We start from the raw sequence: 27,772 nt of genomic DNA, 5'->3' as shown, positions 1-27,772 counted from the left end.
TTGCGGTCCATGGGATCATCTGCCCTTTCCTATAGGAGTGGGTGCAGGAGGGGGACAGACCTGAAGCTTGCCATCCTCTGGACGTACATCTGAGCATCCCAGGGTCCATCCCAGGGTCCAGGTCATGTCCTGGGAAGTTCATCCAGTGACCCCATGTATTGAGCGTTATATGATCTGCCTCTGTTGGTTTGAGGAGTCAGTCATTTTTTAAGATGTTCTTACTACATGAGAAGCATGAAATTACTTCAGACTCCAGAATCTGATGCATGTGTGTGTGATACACATGGATGAGTCCCATGCCAAGCATCACCTGGCACAGCCCTAGCACTGCCTGCGGAGCCCGAGCTCTTCTGAGCAGTTGGGTTGCAATCCTCTGGGCTTATCAGACCCTTGAACCATGTCAGCTGGCATTCACTTTTTTCATTGTCTTGTGGTTGTTAATTTTGACTGATCAGCATCTTTACTGATGGGAACCTTGTCTGTATCCTATAGCCCTATCCTCCATGGCCTTACAAGGTCTCGGTACAGGTTCCACCAGTAAGAAGCTGCCGAAGTCCTGGCCTCTGCCCTTGTCCTCCTCCAATTCCCCATCAGATTCTTCTCCTCATGCACATCACTCTTGTTGAGTGCCCACCGTGGATCCAACCTACTTTGGCAGGAAAAGGAGCTGGGAGAAGTATATGAAATGTTCCTTTTCTCTAAGAGCTAGCTTCTGGAATGGATGGGGAAACAAAGCCTTCACATGTCAGGGGAACACAAGCTCTGAGTTTATGTTTCAGAGTTCAGTGGGCGCAAGAACAGCCAGGAAGTGGAAGGACAAAGAAGGAGCGGGACTCGGGTGCAGAGAGGCAGGTGTCATCATAGAACAGGAGCAATGCTGGCTGACACGACTCCATGTGTTTGAGTGTGGATTAAAGGGAAAGGTAAGCCGGGGCTGCTTGATAAGCCCAGGCCTCGCCGTCATCCTCCCAGCCAGATCCAGGGCACATGCTCTGCATCTGTGCTTAAGGAGCTGGTAAAAGGCAGTGGGGAGTGGTGGGGACTGGGGTGTGGGCAAGGGGGCTTCCTCATTCACAGGGGAGTAGGTGCCCTCTAAGTGCCTTTGTGGCAGGGACTCAGGCCTGTCTTGCCAGGTCTTCTGGTTTTGCAAAAGAAACTGGAAATCTGGCTTTTTGTACAGAATTGGGGAACTTTCACAAAACTGTATGAACGAAACTAAACACATCTGCCAGTGTCCAGCTGGATTGTGACCTTTGGCCTTTGCCATCCCAGTGTGTCCTCCTACAGGGTGACATTACTGGGGCAGACGGATAGCCATCTACTCTTAATAGTGGACACCAGGCACCCTGATGCCTTTGTGTGGTCACCCCAGATGCCCCGGGGGGTCCTGGGGGATTAGGTCTTGGGGACCCCACTCCATTCTCAGTGAGGGAAGGCTGGGTTCACTGGCAGGGAAGCTGCCTTTCCTGCCCTCACAGGGCTGCTTGCTGTCTTGGGCTAGGATTTCAGGCAGTTGGGTGAGGGTGAGGAGCATGTTTTTGGGGACAAAAGCAGTGAATCCAAGTGTTGTGGAGTCTGTCATTCCTCAGCAGCGAACTCAACAGCTCTCCTTCCAATGTAATAAATCTGGACCCTTGTGGCTCGTACAACAAGCGTGATGACAAGTAATAATAACTCATAAGGAACTTTTTTTTTTTTTTGGTCTTCCTGACTCATGCCTTTAGCAAGGGAAGTCTAGGCAGGGATGGCCACAAGTGAATGTTCTCTGGAGCTGGAAGGCATGATTCCAGAGACCATGCTGTGTGGGCAGGGAGGTTGGCGGGGGTCCAGCAAAGAGGAGGAGACTTCACAGGGAGAGACCTGGGCTCCCTGAGTGTCCCAGGTTTCTCCAGGGCAGCTCTGTGGCAGGAAACTGGAATCTGGAGCCCACGGCCTGGGTTCAGATGCCTGCCATGCTGCTTACTAGCTCTGTGATCTTGGGCAACTTACTTTACTTCTCTGTACCATGCTCTCTTCATCTTCAAATGCAGATAATAATAATTTTTTAAAATCTCTCTCTCTTTTTTTAGTTGAGGAACCTCCATATTGTTTTCCTTAGTGACTATACCCATTTACATTCCTACCTACTGTGTTTAAAGATTCCCTTTTCTCCACACCCTTGCCAACATTTTTTATTTGTAGACTTTTAATTTTTAATTTTTTATTGGCATATAATTGCTTTACAACGTTGTTTTAGTTTCTGCTGTAAAATGAAATGAATCAGCTCTATGTATACATATATCCCCTCCCTTTTGGACCTCTCTCCCAACAGCCCCCATCCCACCCATTTAGGTGCTGATGACAGCCATCCTGACAGGTGTGAGGTGGTATCTCATTGTAGTTTGATTTACATTTCTCTGATGATTAGCAATGTTGAACATCTTTTCATGTACCTGTTGGCCATCTGTATGTCTTTGGAAACATATCTATTTCAGGTCTATTTCCCCTGAGTTGTATGATAGTCTGGATATTAATCCCTTATTAGCTATACCATTTGCAAATATTTTTTCCCATTCAGTAGGTTGTCTTTTGCTTTGTGGATGGTTTCCTTTGCTATTCCAAAGCTTTAAAGTTTAATTATGAGGGTTCAGGATGGGGAACACAGGTATACCTGTGGCGGATTCATTTCGATATTTGGCAAAACTAATACAGTATTGTAAAGTTTAAAAATAAAATAAAATAAAAATAAATAAATAAATAAATATTAAAAAAAATGTTTAGGTCCCACTTGTTTATTTTGCTTTTGTTTCTTTTGCCTTAGAAGACAGATCCAAAAAATACTGCTACATTTTATGTCGAAGAGTGTTCTTCCCATGTTTTCATTTAGGATTTTAATAGTTTCTGGTCTTATATTTAGGTCTTTAATCCATTTGGAGTTTATTTTTGTACAGGGTATTAGAGACTGTTCTAATTTCATTCTTTTAAATGTAGCTGTCCAGTTTTCCCAGCACCACTTATTGAAGAGACTGTCTTTTCCCCGCTGTATATTCTTTCTTCCTTTGCTGTAGATTAATTGACTATAAGTGTGTGAATTTATTTCTGGGCTCTTTATTCTGTTCTACTGACCTATGTGTTTGTTTTTGTGCCAGGACCATGCTGTTTTGATGACTATAGCTTTGTAGTATAATATGAAGTCAAGGAGTGTGATACCAGAAATTCTGCTTCTGGCTATTTATCCAAAGAAAACGCTAATTCAAAAAGATACACACACCCCAGTGTTCATAACAGCATTGTTTACAGTTGCCAAAATATGGATGCAACCTAAGTGTCTATCAACAGATGAATGGTTAAAGAAGACATGGCCTACATATACAATGGGATAGTCCTCAGCCATAGAAAAGAATGAAATTCTTCCATTTGTAGCAATGTGGATGGATTTGGAGGGTATTATGCTCAGTGAAATAAGTCAGACGGAGAAAGACAGATAGCTATATGTTATCTCTTATATGTGGAATACAAAAATAAAATCAATGAATGAATATAGCAAAGCAGAAACAGAGTCACAGATACAGAGAATAAATTAGTGGTTGCCAGTGGGGAGAGCTGGAAAAGGCAATGGCACCCCACTCCAGTACTCTTGCCTGGAAAATCCCATGGACGGAGGGGCCTGGTGGGCTGCAGTCCATGGGGTCGCTAGGAGTCAGACACGACTGAGCGACTTCCCTTTCACTTTTCACTTTCATGCATTGGAGAAGGAAATGGCAACCCACTCCAGTGTTCTTGTCTGGAGAATCCCAGGGACTGGGGAGCCTGGTAGGCTGCCGTCTATGGGGTTGCACAGAGTCGGATACGACTGAAGCGACTTAGCAGCAGCAGCAGCAGTGGGGAGAGCAGGGGAGGAAACAGGTAGGGGTATGGGATTAAGAGGCACAAACTATAATATATTACATAAGTAAGCCACAAGGTTATATTGTACTGCACAGGGAACATAGCCAGTATTTTACAATAACTTTGAATGGATTTTATAATCTATAAAAAATATTGAATCACTGGTGTACATCTGAAACTAATATTGTGAGTCAACTCTACAATACTTAAAAATACTCCTGCAAATGTTTGTGAGAATGAAAGTTGCTGTGTATAAATTGCTTAGAAGACTATCTGGTGCATGATAACTGCCATAGAAGTGTTTGGTATTAATTATTAAACTGTAGCATCTACAGAAGAAGGAATGCATCTACTCTTTCCCATAAGTAGTAAATGCCTTTGATTCATGGGGTGGGAATCCATGGGTAACATTATTTCTAAGGGGCAGAAGTTCACCAACTCTCCTTAACCCAACAAGCTCTCCTCCCTGTGTATCGGTATCTCCTCTCATGGGCACCCCATAGAGTAGGTGATGTCTGTATCTTCCCTCCCTTGATCTGGGAAGGTGAGCGGGTTATTCCTGGTGACCCATCAGTTTAACCTTGGTTGTCTTTTAGCAGCTACTGCTGTTGGAACCAGCTCATCTGGATGGTGGGAGGTGCTTTCTTTAGGGTGACAGTGGCTGGGTGCTCTGCCCTTGTCCTCTAGGGCCTGTGCCCAGGTGGAAACAGAATGATGGCCAACCACATTGGGGGTGTTGTTGAGGAAGGAGAGTGGACCTGGGGACCTCCATTGATATCTGTCTAGCCTGTTCTTTTCCATCTGTATCCTCTCCACATGACCCAAAGCAAAGGTGAGGAGGAAAAGCTTGGTACCATCAGATGGGTCCAGCACTTGGGTTCATGCTGTGATGTCTCCACTAACCAGCCTGTGGCCTTGGGCAAGTAATTCTCCTTCCAGGGTTTTATTTAATTTTCTAAAGATGATGGGATCTGCAATAATATTGGAGCCATGAGCCTCATGTGGCTCCAGAGCACTTGAAATGTGACTCGTCCAACTAAGATGTACACCACATGTATAAGACACAACGGGTTTTGAAGGCTAAGTACAAGAGTGAAAATGAAAGCGTTAGTTGCTCAGTCGTGTCCAACTCTTCGTGACCCCATGGACTGTTGCCCTCCAGGTTCCTCTGTTCATGGAATTCTCCAGGCAAGCATACTGACATAGGTGGCCATTGCCTTCTCCAGGGGATCTTCCTGAACCAGGGATTGAACCTGGGTCTCCTGCATTGCAGGCAGATTCTTTACTGTCTAAGCCACTAGGAAAGCCCTAAGTACGAAATGCTGTGCTATGCTATGCTAAGTCACTTCAGTCGTGTCCAACTCTGTGCGACTCCATAGACAGCAGCCCACCAGGCTCCCCCGTCCCTGCGATTCTCCAGGCAAGAACCCTGGAGTGGGTTGCCATTTCCTTCTCCAGTGCATGAAAGTGAAAAGTGAAAGGGAAGTCGCTCAGTCGTGTCCGACTCCTAGCGACCCCATGGACTGCAGCCTACCAGGCTCCTCCATCCATGGTATTTTCCAGGCAAGAGTACTGGAGTGGGGTGCCATTGCCTTCTCCATAAGTACGAAAAGAGAGTGTAAAATAGTTCACTGATAATTTTTATCCATACTGTTCAGGCATTAAAAGGGTTGAAGTACTGAGACTTCTCTGGTGGCCAAGTTGCTAAAACTCCAAGCTCCCATTGCAGGGGGCCTGGGTTCCATCCCTGGTCAGGGAACGAGATCTTGCATGCCATAACTAAAGACCCCATGTGCTGCAACTAAGACCTGGAGCAGCCAAATATATATATATATGTGTATATATATATATATATATATATGTATATGTATATATGTAAAAGGAATGAAGTACAGATACTGATTCAACATGGATGAACCTTGAAAACATTAAGTCAAAGAAGCCAGTCCCCAAAGACCACATGGTGTGTGACCCCAATGATATGAAATGTCCAAAAGAGGCAAATCCATGAGGACAGAAGGAAGATGAGTGGCTGCCTAGTGGGCAAGGAGTGCGTGGAGAGGCCTGCTAATGATTGTCTTTTTGGGGTGATGAAAAGATTCAAAAATTATGATGATTGCACCACTCTGTAAACATATAAAAAATCATTGAATTATACACTTTAAATGGTTGAGTTTTATGGTAGATAAGTTGTTATCTCAATAAAGGTGATGAAATAGTTTCTATACTTATTGCATGGTGAAATGATAATATTTTGGATATATCAGGTTAAGTAAAGCATGATTAAAATGAATTCCACCTGCCGTGCTTTACTGTTTTAATGTGTCTGCAAGAAAATGTGAAATTGCATACGTGGCCCGCAGTGTATTTCTGTTGGACTGCACTGCGCTCACATTCTCCAAGGACCTTCCTGGTTCCAAAATTATATTCTTCCACGAAACCCTCCCCAGTTTGGACTTCTGATGACTCATCTAGTACCATGGCTCAAACCCAACTTGGGTCTTTTTTTAAACGATTTGCAAAAATAGGTTTTTAGAGAGAAATCCTGGAAGGAGACAGAGAGTCACATAAGGTGAGCCAGAGAGCTGGGCTGACACTTTCTCCTGCCCCCGTGAGCCTTCCAGGGCCATCTGTAACCCTGGACAGGGCTGTTTAAAAAAATTTACAATCTGAGCTTCAACAGTGGTTTCCTCAATCGATCCTCCTCTTGGAAAATTGACTCCAGGACTGCCGCTGCCCAGAGGGAACAGCAGTAAATCCCTTGCTGGCAGACAGGCTGAAGAGTTGCCTGGCCAAGCCAGTGTACCTGGATTCCTCGAGTCCTTATGGCCCAGTAGGAGACCATGAGAGCATCCTCTATCCCGTAAAAGACTCAGTGACAAAGCCTGGACCGTGGCCTCCAATCTTACCTCCAGCAAGGGCTGAGGACCATCTGGGGAAGTGTCTTTTTCTCTTAGTAGTGACTGATTCCTTGAAGGAATGAATTCATAGAAGGCACCTTCTCTCTCCTGCCTTTCGCTGGGTGTCTCTGTTACTGCGCTTGATGGAGAGACCTGCCAGAACTGTGAAGTAACAGGGCAGAAAAGCTCCGGGACATGCCTGGTATTTCCCCTGTGGGCTGAGTCTTCCCGTTTTGCTCCTTCAGGGACCTCTTTAAGACTGGCAGAGTCTCTGAGCCCTGCGTCCACAAGCCGTTGTCTGCAGGCTCTGCGTAAGTGTAGGTCCTTGTTGGGAGGGATGCCGGAAACACCTTGCCTGTCTTTTCACCTGTTTGCATTTAAACCAGAGGTGCCATTGTTCACAGTTTTAAGCTCCTGGAGGCTGGCACCCCTGGGTCCCCTGTTTCCACCAGCTGTTACCGCAGATCCTCTGATGGACTGCTTCCTGTGCCCTGAGCTCTTCTGCTCCTTTCAAAGTCTGGGCAGGAGCCTAGCGTAGTGAAGGCCTTCTGTAAAAGCCCCTTTTAACATTTCCGTAGGGAATAAGGCAAAAGGAAACTTCTTTAGTTCCTGTGCTTCTTTTCAATTAATTGAATTCCCAGAGAAAACAGTAATTGAAACCATCGTGATGAGGGAGATAGGAGAGGGAACAGTTTCCTGTAGCTTTTCCACTAAGTCTGAGCTTTCCAGAGAGCTCAGCCGAGGAATAAGCAGACCCCAGCTCCTCCAGAGCTTGTTCAGGGTGGGGCCGGGAGGATGTGGGGTGGGTGCAGTGGGTGGGGGATAAAGCTGGGTAGCAAGGAAGTATTCATAGGCTGCGGGACCCTCAGTACACTTAGGTGGAGGCCCTGTCTCGTCCTGGCAGTAATTCACCAAAGAAATGCTGTTCCTCTAGATTTAACATCAATGCAGGGATGGGGCCTGTTTCGTAATTGGATTAGAGTCAGGTGCATTCTCCTGTCCCAGTCATATCCAGAGGAGACCTTGGGAATAGAGCTATTCAGAGACAACTGGCCTCTGAGCCAAATGATTTCCTGCCCCCTCCAAACCTCCCCCACCTCCCATTCCCACCCCCACCCCGCCCACAGAGCACGCTTTGCTGATACAGTTTTATTACTGAGGGGAAGGAAGCCCTCCAGGCCCCTGAGATGAGAACAGAAGTCAGACCCTGGTTTTGGAAGAGGAAGTAAAACAAGGGTGCAACTTGGGAGGTGCTGAACGTACTGGTTCCCACACGCAATGTGGCAGGTCCTGGTTCCGGAAGGGACACTGATCAGAGGCTGTCTTCTTAATGATGGGGATTATGGTGCACTCTGCCATGGTGGGCAGGTGCCATGGTGAGAGTACCATGCCACCTGAGGCCTTTTAGGCACAGTAGATATGGTCTTCGAAGCAGAGCACAGCTGAGCAGAAAGACCCAGCCAAGGTGTTAGACCACACGTGGCCCCAGACTGGCTCCCTCTGGAGGGGTTCCCTGGACACATAGACCTTGGCCATGTTGCAATAATCTTTCTTTTTATCACTCTCAGATGTTATAAAGGGGATGCCATGAATAATCATGTACCTTTGGGACCTTCTGCAACATTATTTTCCCCTCCATGTTTTATATGAAAACGTCCATCCATACAGAAACATGGAAATAACTGCAGTGAACACTGAGATACCTATCTCCTAGATTTCCCCATTAACTTTTTTTAAGATTTTTTTTTTTTATGTGGACCATGTTTTAGGCTTTATTGAATTTGTTACAGTATTGCTTTTGTTTTATGTTTTTGGTCTTTTGGCTGTGAGACATGTGGGATCTTAACTCCTCTATCAGGGATTGAACCCTCACTCCCTTCATTGGAAGGTGAAGTCTTAACCACTGGACCGCCTGGGAGGTCCCCCCTTTAATGTTTTGCTATACAGTATTTGCAGCATTTTTTTTTTTTTGAACACAGTAAAATTTCAGCATGATTCTTGCATCATATTTTACTTGTATAAAATCAGTCCTGTCCCTCCTGTGTCTCTGATGGAAATGTCAAGGGGAAGCTTATACAAAACAGCCTCTGAGTGAAGCTGAGGCAAGACTCCTGAGCTTTAGGAGGTGAAGGTGAAGGAAGGATTCCTGGCATGGGAACTATCAGGCGGAGGTGCCAGGCCAAGTTCTGCTGCTAAAAAGCCAGATAGCATCTCAGATCTTTGTCCTGCCAGTTAAATCCTCAGGCCCTCCAGGTGCTGAAGACCTTTACCTGGTGCCGTGTGCGGCCAGGTTCAGGATGGGCCCTTGGGCAAGTCACTGGCCTAGAGTCCAAATGATGGGTTTCTCACTGGAGAAGTGGGAGTGAACACATGCACCTCCCAAGGGTGCCAGCAGATGAGCGAGGTGCTGAGACACGAGGTGAGAGCTGCAAGTGGTGCCTGGCAGGAGGTGGGCCCTCTCTGGGAGGTGAGCATCCCGAGTCCAGTCCATGTGCCCCTCTGTTTGGCACCTGGCGCCCAGTGCTCATGGAGGTCCATTCATTACGCTGCTGAAGTTACACCTCTGTGATATTTAGAAATAGTAGCAAGAGCGGTAGTGATTGTAAGGTTAAGGAAACCTGAACCAAGGACAGAATGAACCAGAGATTTAAAAATGTCCCAGGTTTCAGCTAGGGCATCCTTGGTAGGCGTTTGTGAAAAGAGCCAGTACGTCTTTGCCTCTGGAGAAGAGAATGTTCTGGCTTATTGCTTCCCATAAAAGATGGAAGAGGAACCCTTCAGCGAGGCTGAGGGCACCCAGGCCCGGGTCCCTGACCATGGAGGACACGGGGCCGTAGCTCTGCCTTCCCGAGTTAGGTGACCCCCCTGGCCCAGACGGCCACGCTCCTCTTACTCAGTGAGCTCTCGCTGCTGATCATCTGGCAGCGGTGACAGCTCACACCTGTCATCAGAAAGGGTGGGATGCCCTCGAGTCGGAGAGGCAGTGTTTCTATTTGAAAACCCCATCAGGGTGGCCCTGGCGCGAGAGGCTGCAAGGAGAGGCTTTCCAAGCGCCTCGGAGACTCCACCCCCTCCCGGGACTCATCATGGGCTTCGACTCCTCGTAAACCAGCTGGCATGGTTCACAGTGCCTTCTGTGGCTTCGCTGAGCTCTTAGGAGGAGAAGCCTCTCAGAGGGAGGGGCGTTTAGACTGGACCTCCTCACCCTTTTCCATCCTTCTCTATGCAGTTTGCAGCTGAGGGATGCTCGGGCGGGCTGTCAGGCTGCCATGACCAGGGACGAGGGGATGCGTGGGAATGTGCCAGGTGCTGTCACTCATCCCGCCGGGTGGTGATGTGGTCTGATGAGTCCTGGATCCCTGAAGAGGGGACACTGGCATTTTTGCTGTTATTTTCAGAGGTTCCTCTCCATTTGTAGTTATTATAGAATCTTGGCTATATTCCCCATGGTGTACTGTCCACCCTTGAGCCTGTCTTCTACCCAGGGGTCTGTACTGCAGGAGGTACAAACTCCTGGGTGTAACATAGGCTCACTGCCTTTATTAAAAAGCTTTGTGCATCCAGGTAGACTGCTGTTTAGGGGCTTCGCTTGTAGCTCAGTCGGTAAAGAATCTGCCTGCAGTGCAGGAGACCCGGGTTCAATCCCTGGGTTGGGAAGATTCCCCTGGAGGAGGGCATGGCAGCCCACTCCAGTATTCCTGCCTGGAGAATCCCATGGACAGAGGAGCCTGGAGGGCTACAGTCCATAGAGTCACACAGAGTTGGACACAACTGAAGTGACTTAGCACAGCACAACACAGGCTGGTATTTGGGACAGATCACACGAGTGTAAGGCCAGCTTCTAGGAAAAGGTTCATGCCTATGAGGCTGTGTGGGCGGGAAAGTTACAGAGCCAGAATTTAAACCAAAGTCTGATGTTTCTCAGGACAATTCTTTTATCTTAACGCAAGGTTTAATCTGATACATCAAGTCACCTGTGTAAAACACAGAAGACAATTCAAGATGCCTAAGGCATTGGGGGATTTCTTGGAGGCTGTGTCTGCAGATAGGCTGGTGTGATCAATGGACTGGTTATGTCACCGGGGCGGGTGGCGTTGGGTGGGGGGGGGGGGCTCAGCTTCCTTCCCTGCCCATTCCCCTTCCTTATATGAGTTCATAATTCAGAAAGAGATGGGCATGGCCCTTGGTTCCCAGAATCCCTTGCTTCATCGCCCTATCTCAGTCTGCTTGTGTGTGTGTGTTTCCTTTTATTGACCCCCTCTCCCTTGTCCCCTTCTTCCTTCACTTTTAGAAACAATGGAAGAGGCCTTTTACGTTTTTGTTTTCCTCCTGGCTCCCTGACAGAGGATTACTGGCCTTGGCTGGTGGCATCTCTCAGGCTTTGGGAGAGGGAGTGGCCAGAGGGGCATGCATGAATGAGTAGGAATCCACTGCGAGGAAGTCACTGTGTGGGAGCTGGGGAGGGGCTGCTATTGGGCTGAAATGACAGAAGCGAAGGTGTCCTTGCTCAGGCAGCAAGTGGTGGCTTGGAAGGCTGGAAGGAGGTGTGGGTCAGCCTGTCCCCATCTGGCCATTTGGGGGCTCCCTCCTTTGTCTCCCCAGTCCTGTTGGGAGATCTCTGACTTGGGAAGGAACCCTGGGGGCTTGGATGCTCCCTTTATTTCAGTTCAACTTTGCTGTTTGCCTCTGGCAAGCATCAGTTTCCGGCTTGGAAAGATGTGAGCAGTGGACCAAAGTGTAGGAAAATGTGAGAACTCAGTGGCTCTCCAGCTAAAAGAAACCCACTCGGCCCCTCCCCTCTTTGGTCCTATTCTTTCGTTGTGAAGCGTCCAGAGGATGTTTTAGTTCTGGCATCTAGTTCCGTGGTGAGAGAAGGGGGAGAAAAGGAAAACATTGTTAGAAAATCTACATGTGGCCCCAGACCAATCACAGCTTCCCACTTGCTTTGAGAGAGACTGTAAGATGAGGCCAGGTTACCTTCAGTAGCTGACACACCTGCGTGGCCCTTGAGATAGCTCTTCTGCCCTCCTTTGGGTTGGAGCTGCAGCTGCTGTGGGCAGTGCCATGTGGTTTCAGACTCCATTCTGGTGATGGTGCCAACTCAAGCCTGGACCATATGTCTCTCTGGCTCGAGGTGGGTCTGGTAGGTGGCGTGGCCCACCTGAAAGTGCAGCTCAGAATTTGGGGGAGTTCATGCTTCTGGGGTAGCCCTTGGCCAGGGGGTAATGGGAGCCACAGCCCTTATCCTGCTGCAGGGTGGTTTGAGGAAGAATCCTGGTGCATCTCCGAGCTTCCAGTGGGCTCTGCCTTTGTTGCCATGGCAGCAACTTCCATATCATCCCCCGTGTATAACCCCCCTTAAAGCTCCTGTTTCCCTTCCCTTCCGTACTTTCCATGCACCTTCACTCCATCGTCCTGGGATCCCCTTCACAATAAACTACTTGCACTAAGTCTTTGTCTCAGACTTGGTTCTCAGGAAATGCAAAACAGGACACCTTCAGTTTAGTCGCTCACTTGTGTCTGACTCTTTGCGACCCCATGGACTGCAGCACGCCAGGCCTCCCTGTCCATCGCAAACTCCTGGAGTTTACTCAAACTCATGTCCATTGAGTCGATGATGCCATCAAACCATCTCATCCTCTCTTGGCCCCTTCTCCTCCAGCCTTCAATCTTTCCCAGCATCAGGGTGTTTTCAAATGAGTCAGTTCTTCACTGACTCTAATACTTTGGCCACATCATGTGGCCAAAGTATTAGAGTTTCAGCTTCAGCATCAGTCCTTCCAATGAATATTCAGGACTGATTTCCTTTAGGATGGACTGCTTGGATCTCCTCACAGTCCAAGGGACTCTCAAGAGTCTTCTCCAACACCACAGTTCAAGAGCATCAGTTCTTCGGCGCTCAGCTTTCTTTACAGTCCAACTCTCACATCCATATAAGGCTACTGGAAAAACCATAGCTTTGACTAGATGGACCTTTGTTGGCAAAGTAATGTCTCTGCTTTTTAATATGCTGTCTAGGTTGGTCATACCTTTTCTTCCAAGGAGCAAGCATCTTTTAATTTCATGGCTGCAGTCACCATCTGCAGTGATTTTGGAGCCCCAAAAAACAAAGTCTGTCACTGTTTCCATTGTTTCCGCATCTATTTGCCATGAAGTGATGGGAGTGGATGCCGTGATCTTAGTTTTCTGAATGTTGAGTTTTAAGCCAACCTTTGCACTCTCTCCTCTTTCACTTTCATGAAGAGGCTCTTTAGTTCTTCTTCACTTTCTGCCATAAGGGTGGTGTCATCTGCATATCTGAGGTTATTGATATTTCTCCTGGCAATCTTGATTCCAGCTTGTGCTTCATCCAGCCCAGCATTTCTCATGATGTACTCTGCATATAAGTTAAATAAGCAGGGTGACAATATACAGCCTTGGCATACTCCTTTCCCTGTTTGGAACCAGTGTGTTGTTCCATGTCTAGTTCTAACTGTTGCTTCCTGACCTGCTTACAGATTTCTCAAGAGGCAGGTCAGGTGGTCTGGTATACCTACCTCTTTCAGAATTGTCCACAGTTTGTTGTGGTCCACACAGTCAAAGGCTTTGGCATCAATAAAGCAGAAGTAGATGTTTTTCTGGAACTCTCTTGCTTTTTCGATGATCTGATGGATGTTGGCAATTTGATCTCTGGTTCCTCTGCCTTTTCTAAAGCCAGCTTGAACATCTGGAAGTTCACGGTTCACGTACTGTTGAAGTCTGTCTTGGAGAATTTTGAGCATTAGTTTACTAGTGTGTGAGATGAGTGCAATTGTGCGGTAGTTTGAGCATTCTTTGGCATTGCCTTTCTTTGTGATTGGAATGAAAACTGACCTTTTCCAGTCCTGGGGCCACTGCTGAGTTTTCCAGATTTGCTGGAACATTGAGTGCAGCACTTTCACAACATCATCTTTTAGGATTTGAAATAGCTCAACTGTAATTCCATCACCTCTGCTAGATTTGTTCGTAGTGATGCTTCCTAAGGCCCGCTTGACTTTGCATTTCAGGCTGTCTTGCTCTAGGTGAGTGATCATACCATCGTGATTATCTGGGTCATGAAGATCTTTTTTGTATAGTTCTTCTGTGTATTCTTTCCACCTCTTCTTAATATCTTATGCTTCTGTTAGGCCCGTACCATTTCTGTCCTTTATCGAGCCCATCTTTGCATGAAATGTTCCCTTCATGTTTTTAATTTTCTTGAACAGATCTCTTTCTCATACTGTAATGTATATTTTGTATATACTTACATTTAAGCCTTGTATCTAATTTTGTGTTTCTAAACTTTTTTGTTTAAAAGAGGGACCTCAACATTACATAAACTTCAGCTCTCACAAAACCTGGATCCACCCCTGATTTTTATGTATCAAGAAACATAAATTTGAGGAATAAAATAATGATTTAGTAATAGAGCAATAATAAAGATTTAATAAAAACAATAATAAAGATTTAATAATCAGTTCAGTTCAGTCAACTCAGTCGTGTCCAACTCTTTGTCACCTCCTGGACTGCAGCACACCAGTCCTCCCTGTCCATTGCCAACTCCCGGAGTTTACTCAAACTCATGTCCATTGAGTCGGTGATGCATCCAACCATCTCACTCTCTGTTGTCCCCTTCTCTTCCCACCTTTAATCTTTCCCAGCATCAGGGTCTTTTCAAATGAGTCAACTCTTCACATCAGGTGGCCAAAGTTTTGGAGTTTCAGCTTCAGCATCAGTCCTTCCATTGAATATTCAGGACTGATTTCCTTTAGGATGGACTGGTTGGATTTCCTTGCTGTCTAAGGGATTTATGTATCAAGAAACATAAATTTGAGGAAGAAAGTAAAGATTTAGTAATAGAGCAATCATAAAGATTTAATAAGAGCAATAATAAAGATTTAATAATAGAGCAATAATAAAGAATAAAATAGAGCAAAATATTTCAATTTTACTAAAGTATTATGATTATTAATACTGTTATGTTCTATGAGAACTATTTTATTGAGGACAATGTGATTGAATATTTTAAAATCATTTTTGAAGATACTAGTTTCATAGTTTGAGATACAGCCAATTGAAAGTCAGTTTAATTAAAGATTCAGTTTAGTATTGACTTTATGGGCTGTCCTAACTTAGATAATTCACCAAGATACACAGATCCAAATGGGGAAAACAACATCATAAACCATACCTACTAAGTCAAGACATTAATTTTTCCATCTCATCTACCAATTATGCAAAGACTTCTTGTTCACAACTTCCCACTTTTTCTGGTTTCAATCAATTAATCATGCTACTTTTCAGAAGGTGTTGAATTTACATATTTTTAACAAATGGATTAAAAACTCATTGAAACTCTTTGTGTGTGGAATGTTTTTAATCAGGTAACATAATTCTGCATCCATGTTTTACAGTAGAAAATATGATTGTTTTAGATGCTGCTGATTTCTGTCATTTCTGGAAGGCAACACAGTTTCTTGATATTTGTTTTCAAAATGTTTTCTCCTTAGAAAAGATTTCTCTAGGAAAGTAGGTACTTTTTCACCTGATGGTTAAAATGCCACCTTAAAGGCTGTGTGTGTGTGTTTTCTGAAAATATCTAGCAAATGCATACTTAGCTGGTGGCTACAATCGTCTCAGAAAAGGTTGGCATATTTGTATGCATTCATTTGTAGATGAATGCATAATTCATCTTTAAGTTCAACAGTTTAAAAGAGTTCTTTGCCATATGATAATGAGCATCCAGATGGTATAAAAAGATTTCATGATCATGCCCCCATCTCCTTTCAAAATAGTATAAAAATTTTACTGTCTCAAACAATATCTATAAATCTGCTTCTCTGAGTGTATGTAAAGGGCACTTTGCTTGATGCTCTGAGAGCAAGACCCTTGCCTGCCACCTGCAGAAGCTGATAGTGCCCTTCTATTATGTTAATTATGGGACATGCTGGCACCTGGGCTCAGTGGGGATGCTACTGTCAGCCAGCATTATAAATATTAAATATGCATTTTTCTTATTTTTAAATTGGGATGTAATACAGTTGTGGGGGTTCTCATGTTTTCTTCCCACTCTTTAATAAGTCATGCAGCCCATCCTCCTGGGGTATACGACTCTACCCTATATTTTATAAAATCCGAGCTCAAGGACTTTAGTGGGGGGGATTATTCAAGCCTTTCAGTTTTCAGATGCAGCAACTGAGCTAATATGATTCCACTTCTCCAAGAGCCCACAGCTAGGAACAGATCTGGCCACAGATGCCCAAGGTGGTGAATCCTGTGACCAGAAGTCCAGCCCCTGGGGTCCTTGGAATGTACCTGTTTGCTTTAGTTAGTAGGGCAGTGGGGAAGAAGGGAGCTGTTTTTTTTTGGCGGGGGGAGCTGTTTTGAAAAGAAGAAGCTTTGAAACCCAGCTGCCTAGACCTGATCTTGTTTTTCAGGCAGGAATGGAGGAAGTGGGGCTTTTGGTGCTGGTGGTAAAGAACCTGCCTGCCAATGCAGGAGACATGGAGGACGTGGGTTGGATCCCTGGGTCGGGAAGATCCCCTGGAGGAGGGCATGGCTACCCACTCCAATATTCTTGCCTGGAGAATCCCAGGGACACAGGAACCTGGTGGGTGATAGTCCATAGGTTTGTTAAGAGTCGGACATGACTAAAGCGACTTAGCATGCATGCCTGCATGGAGGAAGTGTCTCAAGGCGGCCAGCTAGCATCTTGGATGCCAGAGCACGTCTCCTGCAGGGGCTTGTGCTCAATGAGGGGGGGGGGGTCCTTGTTGATCCCTGGGGACTTAGAGGTGGAGAGATCATGTCGAGTGCTGTCCTGGGAACTGGAAGGTGCTCAGCCGTCCCTGTCTGTGAACAAATGGGAAAAGAAAGACTCAACCCAGCACCAGGCTGCAGAGCCAACCATACCTGAGTGTGCACACGAATCACCTGTTTAAACTCAGAGCCTCCCTGGAGGTCTGATTCTGCATCTCTAACAAGCTCCCAGGGGATGTTGAGGTGTCTGGTTCAGGGACCACACGTTGGGTTTTGTCCAGGAACCTCAAACACTTGGATTCTTTTTTAGGTTTGCCACTAAAATTCCCAGGTCTGTCATTTAAATTTAGCCCTGTATCAATGGGCATGACCCCCAAAGGGTGATGTAGAATCACTGGGGGTCTTTCCTGGGGATGCTGTGATGACTCCCCAGTCCTACCAGGTGAGGGTTTGAGTGAAGCTCTGTGACAGTGTGGTTGTTGGGAGGGTGTGTGGGCTGGGCTGCAAGGGGTTGGAGTCAGGAGGGAAGGGGAGACACTGCAGCCATCAGGACTTTGTGGGGAGAGATGGCTGGACCTGCCCATTCCCCTTCCATGGGTGGATTTGCACGGGGAGTGGTCACGGGACCAGCCTCTTTGGATGCGGGACTCGACTGGACAGCACATGTCTGACCACCCAGCCCAGAGCCCTGGCATCTCGCTCCTGTTCTCTATCATGGCCTCAGCAGCACTGGGCAGGGACCCTCTGCCCATGCCCTGCAGCCTCCCTCTGCATCTTATGTTTGGAAGCATTGTGTTTTGGCTAATAACACTTGAAGCTGTTTACTGGGGCCTGGGAGCAGCAGCTCAGCCTCCTCTGTGCCCTGTGCAGAGCCCGGCTCTAGTGCTGTGTTTCTTGTAAGCCCCCAGGAGATGCTATCGCCGATGCCGACTGAGCGCTGTGTGTGGGAGCCCTGCAGAGGACAGGCATCGGTGGAAGGGCCGCATCCCTGGGGCAGGTGGCCAGGGATTGCTGTCCCCTCTTCCCCTCAGTTGTTCAGTTGCTCAGTCATGTCCAACTTTTGCAACCCCATGGACTGCAGCACGCCAGGCTCCCCTGTCCTTTATCATCTCCCGGCACTTGCTCAAACTCATGTCCTTTGAGTCAGTGATACCATCCATCTCATCTTCTGTCGTTCCCTTTTCTTCCTGCCTTCAATTTTTCCCAGCATCAGGGTCTTTTCTAATGAGTCAGTTCTTTGAATCAGGTGGCCAAAGTATCAGAGCTTCAGCTTCAGCATCAGTCCTTCAATGAATATTCAGGGCTGATTTCCTTTAGGATTGAGTGGTTTGATCTCCTGCTGTCCAAGTGACTCTCAAGAGTCTTCTCCAACATGCCTGTTCAAAAGCATCAATTCTTCTGTGCTCAGCCTTCTTTCCTGTCAGAGGGACCAAGAAACCTCAACTTTCCGTGGGGTTTCTCTATTGAAGTGGGGGTGCGGTGCCTTGATACTGGAATTCGTTTCAAGTGCAGCCTGGCTTGTGATCACCATCACGAAACCAGAGCGCAGGAGATGGGCACCCACTGGACAGGGCATGTAGACACCAGAGAGAGGAGAGGTTTAAATGGAGATTGTGGCCTTCTCTATCTTTCTGGAAGGTTTGAGGCCATGGAGGGACCAATGTCCAGGCCATAAAGCCTCCGGCTTCTTCCTTTCCTGGTGGGTATGGTGGGCTCTTAGCTCTCCACAGTCTGTTCTCCTTTCCAAGGACCAAGAGCCATGCAGAGCCATGCTTGTCTTCCGGCTGCAGAGTTGATGTGAAAATCCTAATGCAGAGGCCAGCCCCGCCCCTGCCCCCCTCCATTCAACCACAGAGGGTGAGGACCATGGTGAGTGGGTGGGGGGCAGGAAGGGGGCCGCTAGGAGAGGGTGCAGGAGAGTCTGCAGAAGGCGGTCCCGGGGCTGCAGGCTGATGCAAACCCGCCTTTGACCCCAGGGTGAAGACCCAGGGTGCCCAGAGTGGAGACAGCTGTGTAAACCGCAGGGTGGGGTATTTATAGCTCAGCAGGGCCAGCCCTGTGGCCATGGGCTCTGTCTCTTGTTCTGTTCACCGAGTTTCCTGGATGCGCTGTCCTCAGGGTCGCATGAGGCTCTCTGCAAGACTCCATGTCTCCACTTGCTGTCCGGAGCCTTCTGGGTATTTCTCTCCATCCCTGTTTTCAAGAAGAAATGCTGTGTCCCGGTTCTGGGGCAGGGGAGAGTTAATATGTTCCATCAAGGGGTCCTGCTGACCCCTGGAGGCCACTTCCCCTGGGCTCCTGAGCTCTGGGCTGAGGTGGGACACACACGCCTGGCCTTTGGAGTTGAATCTGGGTTGGGGTCCCTGCTGGCTGCTTTATCCCACCAGTGAAAGGGGTGAAACCCCGGGGAGAGTGTGGAGGGAGAAGGGGCAGGATGGTGGTCGGGCACATGGGCAGGAGGCTTGGGGACAGTTCTCATGCTGCTGCATCAAACCCTCATCTGAAAGGGGTCCTCCACTCCTGGGAGCAGGGGTGGCAGTAGCCCCACCTCTCTGCCAGGCTTAGGGCCCTATCTGGGACTAGGAAAAGTGTGGTATTTATTTAGTCTTAGGGTGAAGCTGAGGGGCCTGGGGCACCCGAGGAAACCCATTCTTTGGGTCAGGACTCCTTGGGCTTTCCAGGCCCTGGTCACAGAGGGGAGGAAGGGGAGGAGAAGAGAGAGAGAGAGACCGAGAACACACAGCTCTGTAATGGAAACTTGGCTTCCAGCCCCACACTCCTTCTTTAATGCCTGTGCTTGAGTCTCGGGTTGGGAACCCCTTTCCTCCAGCAGGTACGCTGAGCTAGCTCCATGGCCCACTCCTGTTCCCCTGCTCCGAGCTGGTGACACAGGACATGTGAGCCTGCTGCCTCCCTCTTCACCCTCCCCCACCCCTGTCCTTGATTAATTAGGTCAACTCGTAACTTCCAGGGCCTGGCAGGAGAAGCCAGGAACACAGTGGAGGGGGGCCAAGGGGTTTTGTTGACGTAGCTCAAGCGTAGCTTCATGGAGCAGCAGCCCCTGCAGAGCGGAGAAGTCCAGGGAAGCCAGGGGTGAGGAGGGGAGAGAAGCGGGCAGCTCCCCAAAGCCCTCCGCCTTCCCCACTGGCCACCTGCCCCTGCTCCCTGAATCTGAGACTGTAACCCTCCATGTCGTGACCAAGAGACTGGCTGAGTCTCTGAGAAATCCACATTGAGCTGAGCATCCTACATCCAGTGGGGTTCAGGACCATTTTCTTTTTATGTGTGTGATGCTTTCTTTCCAGTGATGCTCCTGCCTCATCACTGGTCCTAAGAGTTTTTGGGGGAAGCAGACCCCATGAGATGGTCTCACCTGTTATAAAGTGCAGGCTACATCATGCTTCTGTCTTGCGGTAGCTGAGTAACATGGCCAGATGGATTCCGTCCTCTCCAGGGATCTACCAAGAAGGTGGCCTTTGGGGATCCCCAGACCTGGGTTCAGATCCCTGTTTTGTTCCTCTTTGCTTGCTCTGTGGGCAAGTCTTTTAACCTCTTCGTGCTTAGATTTCCTTATTTGCAATCGGAGTTAACAGTTCTAAAAAAAGACTGTTGAGATGAAACATAGCAAAGAATGGAAAGTTGTTTGCACAAAATAGACACTCAATAAATGGCTGTTGTGATGACTGTTAGCTGGTGGTAGATGTGGCCGTGGGTTGGCTCTGAGTTTAGGCAGATCACTTCTACTCTAACTTATTTACTCCAGAGGAAGGTTGATCTGAGAACTAACTGCCCCTTCCTACCTCTCCAGCAATTGTGTGAGGACAGAGAAAACGGGGTGTCATATTGTCACGTGTGGTCCTCAGTGGGAAGTGAGTGAACACAGTGCTTTTTTTTCATCACTGTTATGTTCTCAGACTCTGGTCTCTGCATCTGTGTATCAGTGGTCAGTGCTCAAATATATTTTTGTTGAGATTAAAGTTTGTAGATTTTGGAATCCAGAGGCACTGCCTTAATAGTCTCTAATTCCTGAAGCTATTGAATCATTGTGTAAAAAAATCCTCTCATTTTCTGCTACAATAGCTGGCTTTATTTTTACATTTCTTAATTGGTATCAGCTTTTCTCTCAGAATTACCGAACTATGGAAATTTGGCCTGAGAAGGAACTTTGGAAGTCACTGGAAGGGATGCTCTTGCTTCTTTGCAAAATGTTGGAGTCTTCCTGAATGTTAGGATTGCAGCCCCGCAGGACATTTTTCTTTGACCCAGATTATGAGAGCAGAGAGGCCACTCTGTTGGTCTCATGTAGGCAGAACGATGCCCCTGGCATCCTGCCTGCATCACTTGTCCTCACATCTTTGGTACAACTTCCAGCACCTGTGTCTAATTATCTAAGGCCATTTACTGGGCACCAGAGTCCATCTTGGGAGAAGGCAATGGCACCCCACTCCAGTACTCTTGCCTGGAAAATCCCATGGACGGAGGAGCCTGGTAGGCTGCAGTCCATGGGATCACTAAGAGTCGGACACAACTGAGCGACTTCACTTTCACTTTCATGCATTGGAGAAGGAAATGGCAACCCACTCCAGTGTTCTTGCCTGGAGAATCCCAGGGACGGTGGAGCCTGGTGGGCTGCCGTCTGTGGGGTCGCACAGAGTCGGACACGACTGAAGTGACTTAGCAGTAGCAGCAGAGTCCATCTTGATTGGAAGTGCCAGGGAATGAATGTCCCCTGGGAATAGACTTCATTCAGCCCATGGCAGACCAAGAGCAGGTGGGTAAATACCCCAGCTCCCTCACCCTCTGGGTGTCTGCTTTGAATACGTACACTGTCCCCTAGAGCTTTCCAGAGGGGTCAAGCTCTAGTTCATGCATTTTAGCTTCAGACTTGAAACACGCCTCCTCCGGCTGGCTCCCACCCTGCTCCATTGCCCTGTCCTCCGTGGCTGCTTCCTGGGATTACCGCCCCCAGGTAAACTACCTGTGCTCAAGTCTCTGTCCTCAGGGGCTGCTTCTCTGGAAACCCAGCCTGAGACAAACGAGGTGTCTTTCTTCACACTCTGAGATATGGTATTTTAAGTCTGCTTATTGAATTTTGAGGCCACTAACCTTATTCCTTTTTTATGAATTTTTGCAATATTTTTTCTCTGCTTGTCACTATTCTTAATCCTAAGAATTAACTATTCAGGTAAACCAGACTATACACGTATCTTGCTTTGACCTTGAAATATCTTTAGGATTGTCTTCACAATTATGGTTAAACTGATATATCTGGTCACCATGTAGGTATTTTGTATTTCAGTCTTAAATTATGGTTTATTCTAGTTGGGCTGCATATGGTAGTTTTTTTTGTTTGTTTGTTTGTTTTTTGCTTCTCTGTGTAGCACGTGGGATCTTAGTTCTCCAACCAGGGGTTGAACCCACAGCCCCTGCCTTGGAAGCACAGAGTCGAGAGAGAGAGAGAGAGAGAGAATAAACATAGGGGCTCTTCTGGCTAATGTGTAAAGTTGTAATTAGCTGCTTGATAAATTTACATGTGGGAGCAGGTTCCAGTTGATTGAGGAAGACCTCAGTGCATGAGCTGCAGGCTTATATGTGTCCTATTGGGTTAGGTGAGATGCCCACATGCACTGTGATTTCCAGAAACTTCCACGAGTCTTACCATATCCATTCACTGAGTGGGAATGGTGACTCCAACATGAATTTCCTGAGCACCTACTCTGAGCCAGCAGTGATTTGGTGTCAGAGAGACAGCAGTGGACCCAGGAGACAGTGATCAGGCTCCATCTTTCTTTCCAGAGCAGTGTCACGAGGTTCCAGTTACATAATGAAAGTGACATCATTTGAGAAACTAGAATTACCATGGAAATAGAGGAGAGGGTATGATGACCTTCAACTCTTTACTGACCATTTCAGAACACTAGGTTGGTGTGACTGGGTGGGGCCCAGCCTCTGGCCTTTCATAAAGGCCACTGGTCCCATGAATTAGACTCTGTCTTTTTCTTACATCCATTTTCTGACCACAGCAACTCTGGACACTCAAGAGGTAGCCAAAGCTTCATGTCATGTCTTTCTTGAGTTCCAAACCACTAGAGAGCCATCTGTGTGCTGTTTCCAAAACCCAAGGACTCTCTGAGGTCCTGCTCTATTGTTATTTTACATTTTTCCTACATGATTGAAAAAATTTTTTTTACATGATTTGTCCATAGTGGTCAAGGCCATTGGCAACTCTGTCCTTTTTGAAATTCTCTTTTTGCTTACCTTCTGTGACACCACTTCCCTTGCTCTTTTCTTTCTTTTCATGATTTTTTTTTTCTTGTCTATTTTATTTTATTTATTTATTTTTTTTAAATTTTATTTTATTTTTAAACTTTACAAAATTGTATTAATTTTGCCAAATATCAAAATGAATCCACCACAGGTATACATGTGTTCCCCATCCTGAACCCTCCTCCTTCCTCCCTCCCCATACCATCCCTCTGGGTCATCCCAGTGCACCAGCCCCAAGCATCCAGTATCGTGCATCGAACCTGGACTGGCAACTTGTTTCATACATGATATTATACATGTTTCAATGCCATTCTCCCAAATCTTCCCACCCTCTCCCTCTGCAACAGAGTCCATGAGACTGTTCTATACATCAGTGTCTCTTTTGCTGTCTCGTACACAGGGTTATTGTTACCATCTTTCTAAATTCCATATATATGCATTAGTATACTGTATTGGTGTTTTTCTTTCTGGCTTATCTTACTTCACTCTGTATAATAGGCTCCAGTTTCATCCACCTCATTAGAACTGATTCAAATGTATTCTTTTTAATGGCTGAGTAATACTCCATTGTGTATATGTACCACAGCTTTCTTATCCATTCATCTGCTGATAGACATCTAGGTTGCTTCCATGTCCTGGCTATTATAAACAGTGCTTCGATGAACATTGGGGTACACGTGTCTCTTTCCCTTCTGGTTTCCTCAGTGTGTATGCCCAGCAGTGGGATTGCTGGATCATAAGGCAGTTCTATTTCCAGTTTTTTAAGGAATCTCCACACTGTTCTCCATAGTGGCTGTACTAGTTTGCATTCATGATCTTTGTTGAAGGCTTTGACTCTACTTTCTCTGGAGGAATGCTGAGTTTCCCATGGTTTCTTCTTCCATTTCCTTCTCTTTAGGAAACCCCATTCATACTCTTGCCATATGCTTCCCTGCTTGTTTATGGTTCTCCTGATGTTCTGGGTAGCTGCACTGTTGCCCTGCAGTGTCTGCACCCACGTTATCCGGGCAGCACACCACCCTGCGGATGGTCCACGGACACTTCAGATTCAACGCATCCTGAGCAGAAGGCACCACACTGTCCCCAGCGTGTCCCTCCGTGTCTGTTCTTTGTCCTGACACTTCCATCCCCATGGTCGTCTCAGCCGGAGACCTCAGCCCTACTCATGCATTCAGTGATCAGCTTTCCCCTGGTTTGTGCTCTTCATCTCATGTTTGTGGAAATCTTGTTATGTGGGATTCACTAGCCTAGGCTCTGGGCATGTTGACATGGTGTCTTAGCCTGGGTGATCCAAGAAGCAGATCCTGAGCAGATGTTAATTGCAGGTGCTTTATTTGGGAGGTGATTCAAGGAAATACTGAATATAAATATCATTTTTGTTTTTGTTTTGGCCTCACCGCATGGCTTGTTAATCTTAGTTCTACCATCAGGAATCGAACCTGGGCCCCAGCAGTGAAAGTGCAGAGTCCTAATCACTAGACCACCAGGGAATTCCCTTCAAAGAGATACAGGTTGGGGACCAGATGCTCCTGAGCAGGAGCCAGTCTAACTGACTTAGTGGACCCAACTGGGCCCTTTCTTTTTCCAAGTCCACATTCAGTGAGGTCACATTGGTAGCTTGAAATTGGACATGGTGAGAATTTAATTTACACCATGGAAATTGACCAGTGGCTACAAATCAGGACTTTTCGTACAGAGAACTGGTTGTTCAGCATTTCTCAGCATGTCACTGGGGGCACAGAATTAAGACGGGGAATGCATGCATGCCCAGTTGCTTTAGTCGTGTCCGACTCTTTGCGATCCCATGGACTGTAACTCACCAGGCTCCTCTGTCCATGGGATTCTCCAGGCAGGAACACTGGAGTGGGTTGTCATTTCCTCCTCCAGGAAGATAGGGAGGACAACAGCTAATAAAGTGTGCTTTATCAGGAAAGTCACCCTGAAGACATCTAGAGAGTCATCCCAGTGGAGTAGACTGGAATCTGGATTGGAACACACACTTTAGTCATCCCTCTGGAGCAGTGAGGTGTTGATACACTGCCCCCTAGCAGTCATTGGCTGAGGGCTGCTGCTTGGGGCCTGGCAGGATCCAGCAGTGGAGAAGCCTCCCTGGAGTTAAGAGACAGGATGCTGAGCGTAGTAGTCAGAGGTGTCAGGGCTGTCAGCGGGACTGAGCGCTGATGGCTGAAGGTGCTGGGCACCCAGCGTGGGCAAGGGTCACACCAGCTGTTAGTGATGTGTGGCTGTGGTGTCTTTCTCCGTAGATCTGAACTTCATGGACTTCATCGGGCAAGACACACAGTGGACTGTGGGGAGGAAGTTAATGCAGGTGAATGACTCACTGACTTCAGAAGATGCAGGACCGCGGAGCAGCAAGAACTGCACTGAACCAGGTAAGATGACGGCTGCACTGGGGCCTTTATACTGGGGACGGGGCTACTGGCAGTGGCCATAGCCCAGGAAGAGCCGGATCTGTGGTTTTCCTCTGAGCTCTGATCCAGAGAGACTCTGAGGACATTTAGGGGCAGGTGTCTAAGAAATGCAAAGGCAAGATCCCAGGGGGACAATTCAGGAGTGTTTCCACCTCTGTGTTTGTTCCCTTGGGTGGTGGGGGAGAAGGTGAGTCAAAGTCCTGGTCTAAAATATGGATGCTGGTGCCATACCGAGGGACACTAAGTCAGGAGCAGGTGGGTGAGGATGTCCTGTCCTCTTTGCCTGATTTTTAATTGAGAGCCTTGTTTCTGTCACAGTAAAGGCACAGGTGTTGAAACCAGACCCTCACCTCTGATGTTGAGCTTCTTGGAAGAAATGGATGTTCATGTGTCAGCAGTTATATTTGATATAACAAATAGAATGTGCCTTTCCTCAGAACATTTTACCTCTAATGTTTTTGAACTTTCAAGAGAAAACTAACAGAAGGGGATCAAAGGGACTTGAACTCAGCTCAGCCAGACTTTGGCCAAGGCAGGTGGCCTCTGGACGGATGAAGTCTGCTTGTTTAGACCAGGTGGCGGCCACCCTGTCTGAAAAGGGCCAGAGAGCAAATATGTTAGGCTTCGAAGACCTGATACTTCTATAGTGTCTATAGTACATGTTTATTATTTAATTTTATTTTTAATTAGAGGACAGTTATTTTACAATACTATGATGGTTTCTGCCACACATCGATCGAATCGGCCATAGGTATACATGTGCCCCCTCCCTCCTGAACCTCCCTCCCCATCCCACCTCTCCAGACTGTCACAGAGCAGCACTGAAACACGTACCTTGCTGTGTGTAAAATGGAGAGCCAGCGGGGGTTTGCTGTATGCTGCAGGGAACCCAAAGCCGGTGCTCTGTCTATAAGACATTTTTAAAGATTTTTATAATCTTTAAAAATTAAAAAAAACATTTTAGCTCATGGATGGACTGGGCCTGTGGCCGCATTGTCAGCCCTGACATGGAGTTCTCAGATCTCTTGTGGGTGGGGCGGGGGTGGTTCTTCCTTCCTTACCTGGTAGAGTCTTGGGCCTCAAGTGTGCCCCCTTTAAGGGCCTGGGAGCTCAACCACCCAGTGATCCTACATGCAAACGCTGGCCTCATTTTAAGCATCAGCCTAGATGGACATATGCAATCTTCATTGCAGCCCAAAGAACCTTAGCCCTTGGGTTACAGAAGGTGAAATTGTGTGTGTGTGCTTTTCTTGGGAAGGTGGATAGAAGTTCTCTTTCCGATGTCTGGAAAGAACTAAAAATAGATTACCTTTCCCTGCCAAAAAACAGCCTACAACCTGACATAAACTATATTCCTTAAGCTGGAGAATTCAAGGGTCCCTGTGGCTGTTATTCAGCACTCTGAAAGAGTACCCTTCACTGAAGCACGTGGGGGCTGTGTGAGCTACAAGTGAAAGCCGGGTTGAAGGTTTACGTGTCATTATCATGTGGACAGAACTGCATGTCTCCTGGGAGGTGGGCTTCTGTGGGGGCCTGGCCCCCGGGGCGTGGCAGGGATGCTTCGGGTCACCGCTGTGCTGGTAACCCTGTTTGCCAATCGGGTCTTACAGTCGAAGATATGTCACCATCTTTTTGCAATGAGAATGCGGGCGGTGACTGGGATGTCAGGAGACAGGAGATTCAGTTCTAGGAGCCCAACCTTGCCGTGGGCACACCTTTGGATGCAAAAGAATGGCGTCAGACAAAGTACAGAGCCCAGATCTGGGACTGGGGTCCAGCTCTGTGCAGGGCCGAGCGATGGAAGCTTCTGTTCCCTGGAGTTGGGACCATGTGTCAGGGGAGATGGTGCTGGCTCGCTGTGAGTGGCATTGCTGACTGTTTCAAAGAATGCATTTCTCAGAGTGACAGGTGTAAAAGAATAAGGCGCGTGAAATGCCATCGCGAGACAGGAATGACTCAGCTCACAGGCAGAACAGAAGATGTCCAGCTAAGAAGAGCTGAAGCCAGCACCTGTTGGTGTTGGCAAGAAAGTGGGGGCGCAGGGCAAGGAGGAGAGGAGAGACTCCGGGGGGCAACAGTGGTGGGGGGGTGGCAACAAACAAGAGCTCCCCATCCTGCAGCTCCAGTGCAGGCTGGGAAGCAGCCTTCTGGACTGGCCTCCTTCCTGTTCACAATGGTGTCACAGGGCAGGGCACTCACGGCTCCCCGGGATGGTGTCAGGGCTCCCTTGGTGCCCAGCGCTGAGTGTCCACATGGGGACCTGAGTGTGTGGGGGCCGGTGTGGCCAAGGGAAGCACAGTATCAGGGTCACAGGTGGGAGTTAACTTGACTCTTATTGTGAAGTGTGCCTGGTGCCCTCTGATGTCACAGGGATTCTCAGGCTGTGTCCTCGGAACCCCTGGCTGGAGACACCATGGGAATGAAATTGACTGGGAGGCTGGTGATGGGTTGATGTGTTCTGGTTGTGGAAACAGTTGGGGGATGGGGCTGGCTTGCTTCCTCACTTGGGAAGCAGACCTAGTTTAACCCTCTGCCCCTTCCATTGCATGA

General features: G+C 47.5%; 1 protein-coding gene across 2 annotated transcripts in view; it reads left to right on the top strand.

Annotated features, from left to right (window-relative positions):
- The window catches only part of SLC24A3 (solute carrier family 24 member 3), a 429,713-nt gene that overhangs the window by 48,826 nt on the left and 353,115 nt on the right, over nucleotides 1-27,772 (top strand). For both annotated transcript variants that reach the window (XM_086333740.1, XM_086333741.1), the window contains exon 2: nucleotides 25,055-25,183. In XM_086333740.1, the coding sequence (XP_086189866.1) occupies nucleotides 25,055-25,183 (129 nt within the window). The remainder of the gene's footprint in view (nucleotides 1-25,054; nucleotides 25,184-27,772) is intronic.

This window comes from Bos grunniens, chromosome 13 (assembly GCF_055505025.1).
Source record: "Bos grunniens cultivar Pamir isolate PY7600 chromosome 13, Bosgru_T2T1.0, whole genome shotgun sequence".
Classification (NCBI taxonomy): Eukaryota; Metazoa; Chordata; class Mammalia; order Artiodactyla; family Bovidae; genus Bos; species Bos grunniens.
Note: the sequence above shows the minus strand (reverse complement) of the source record. Positions and strands in the feature narration are given on the sequence as shown.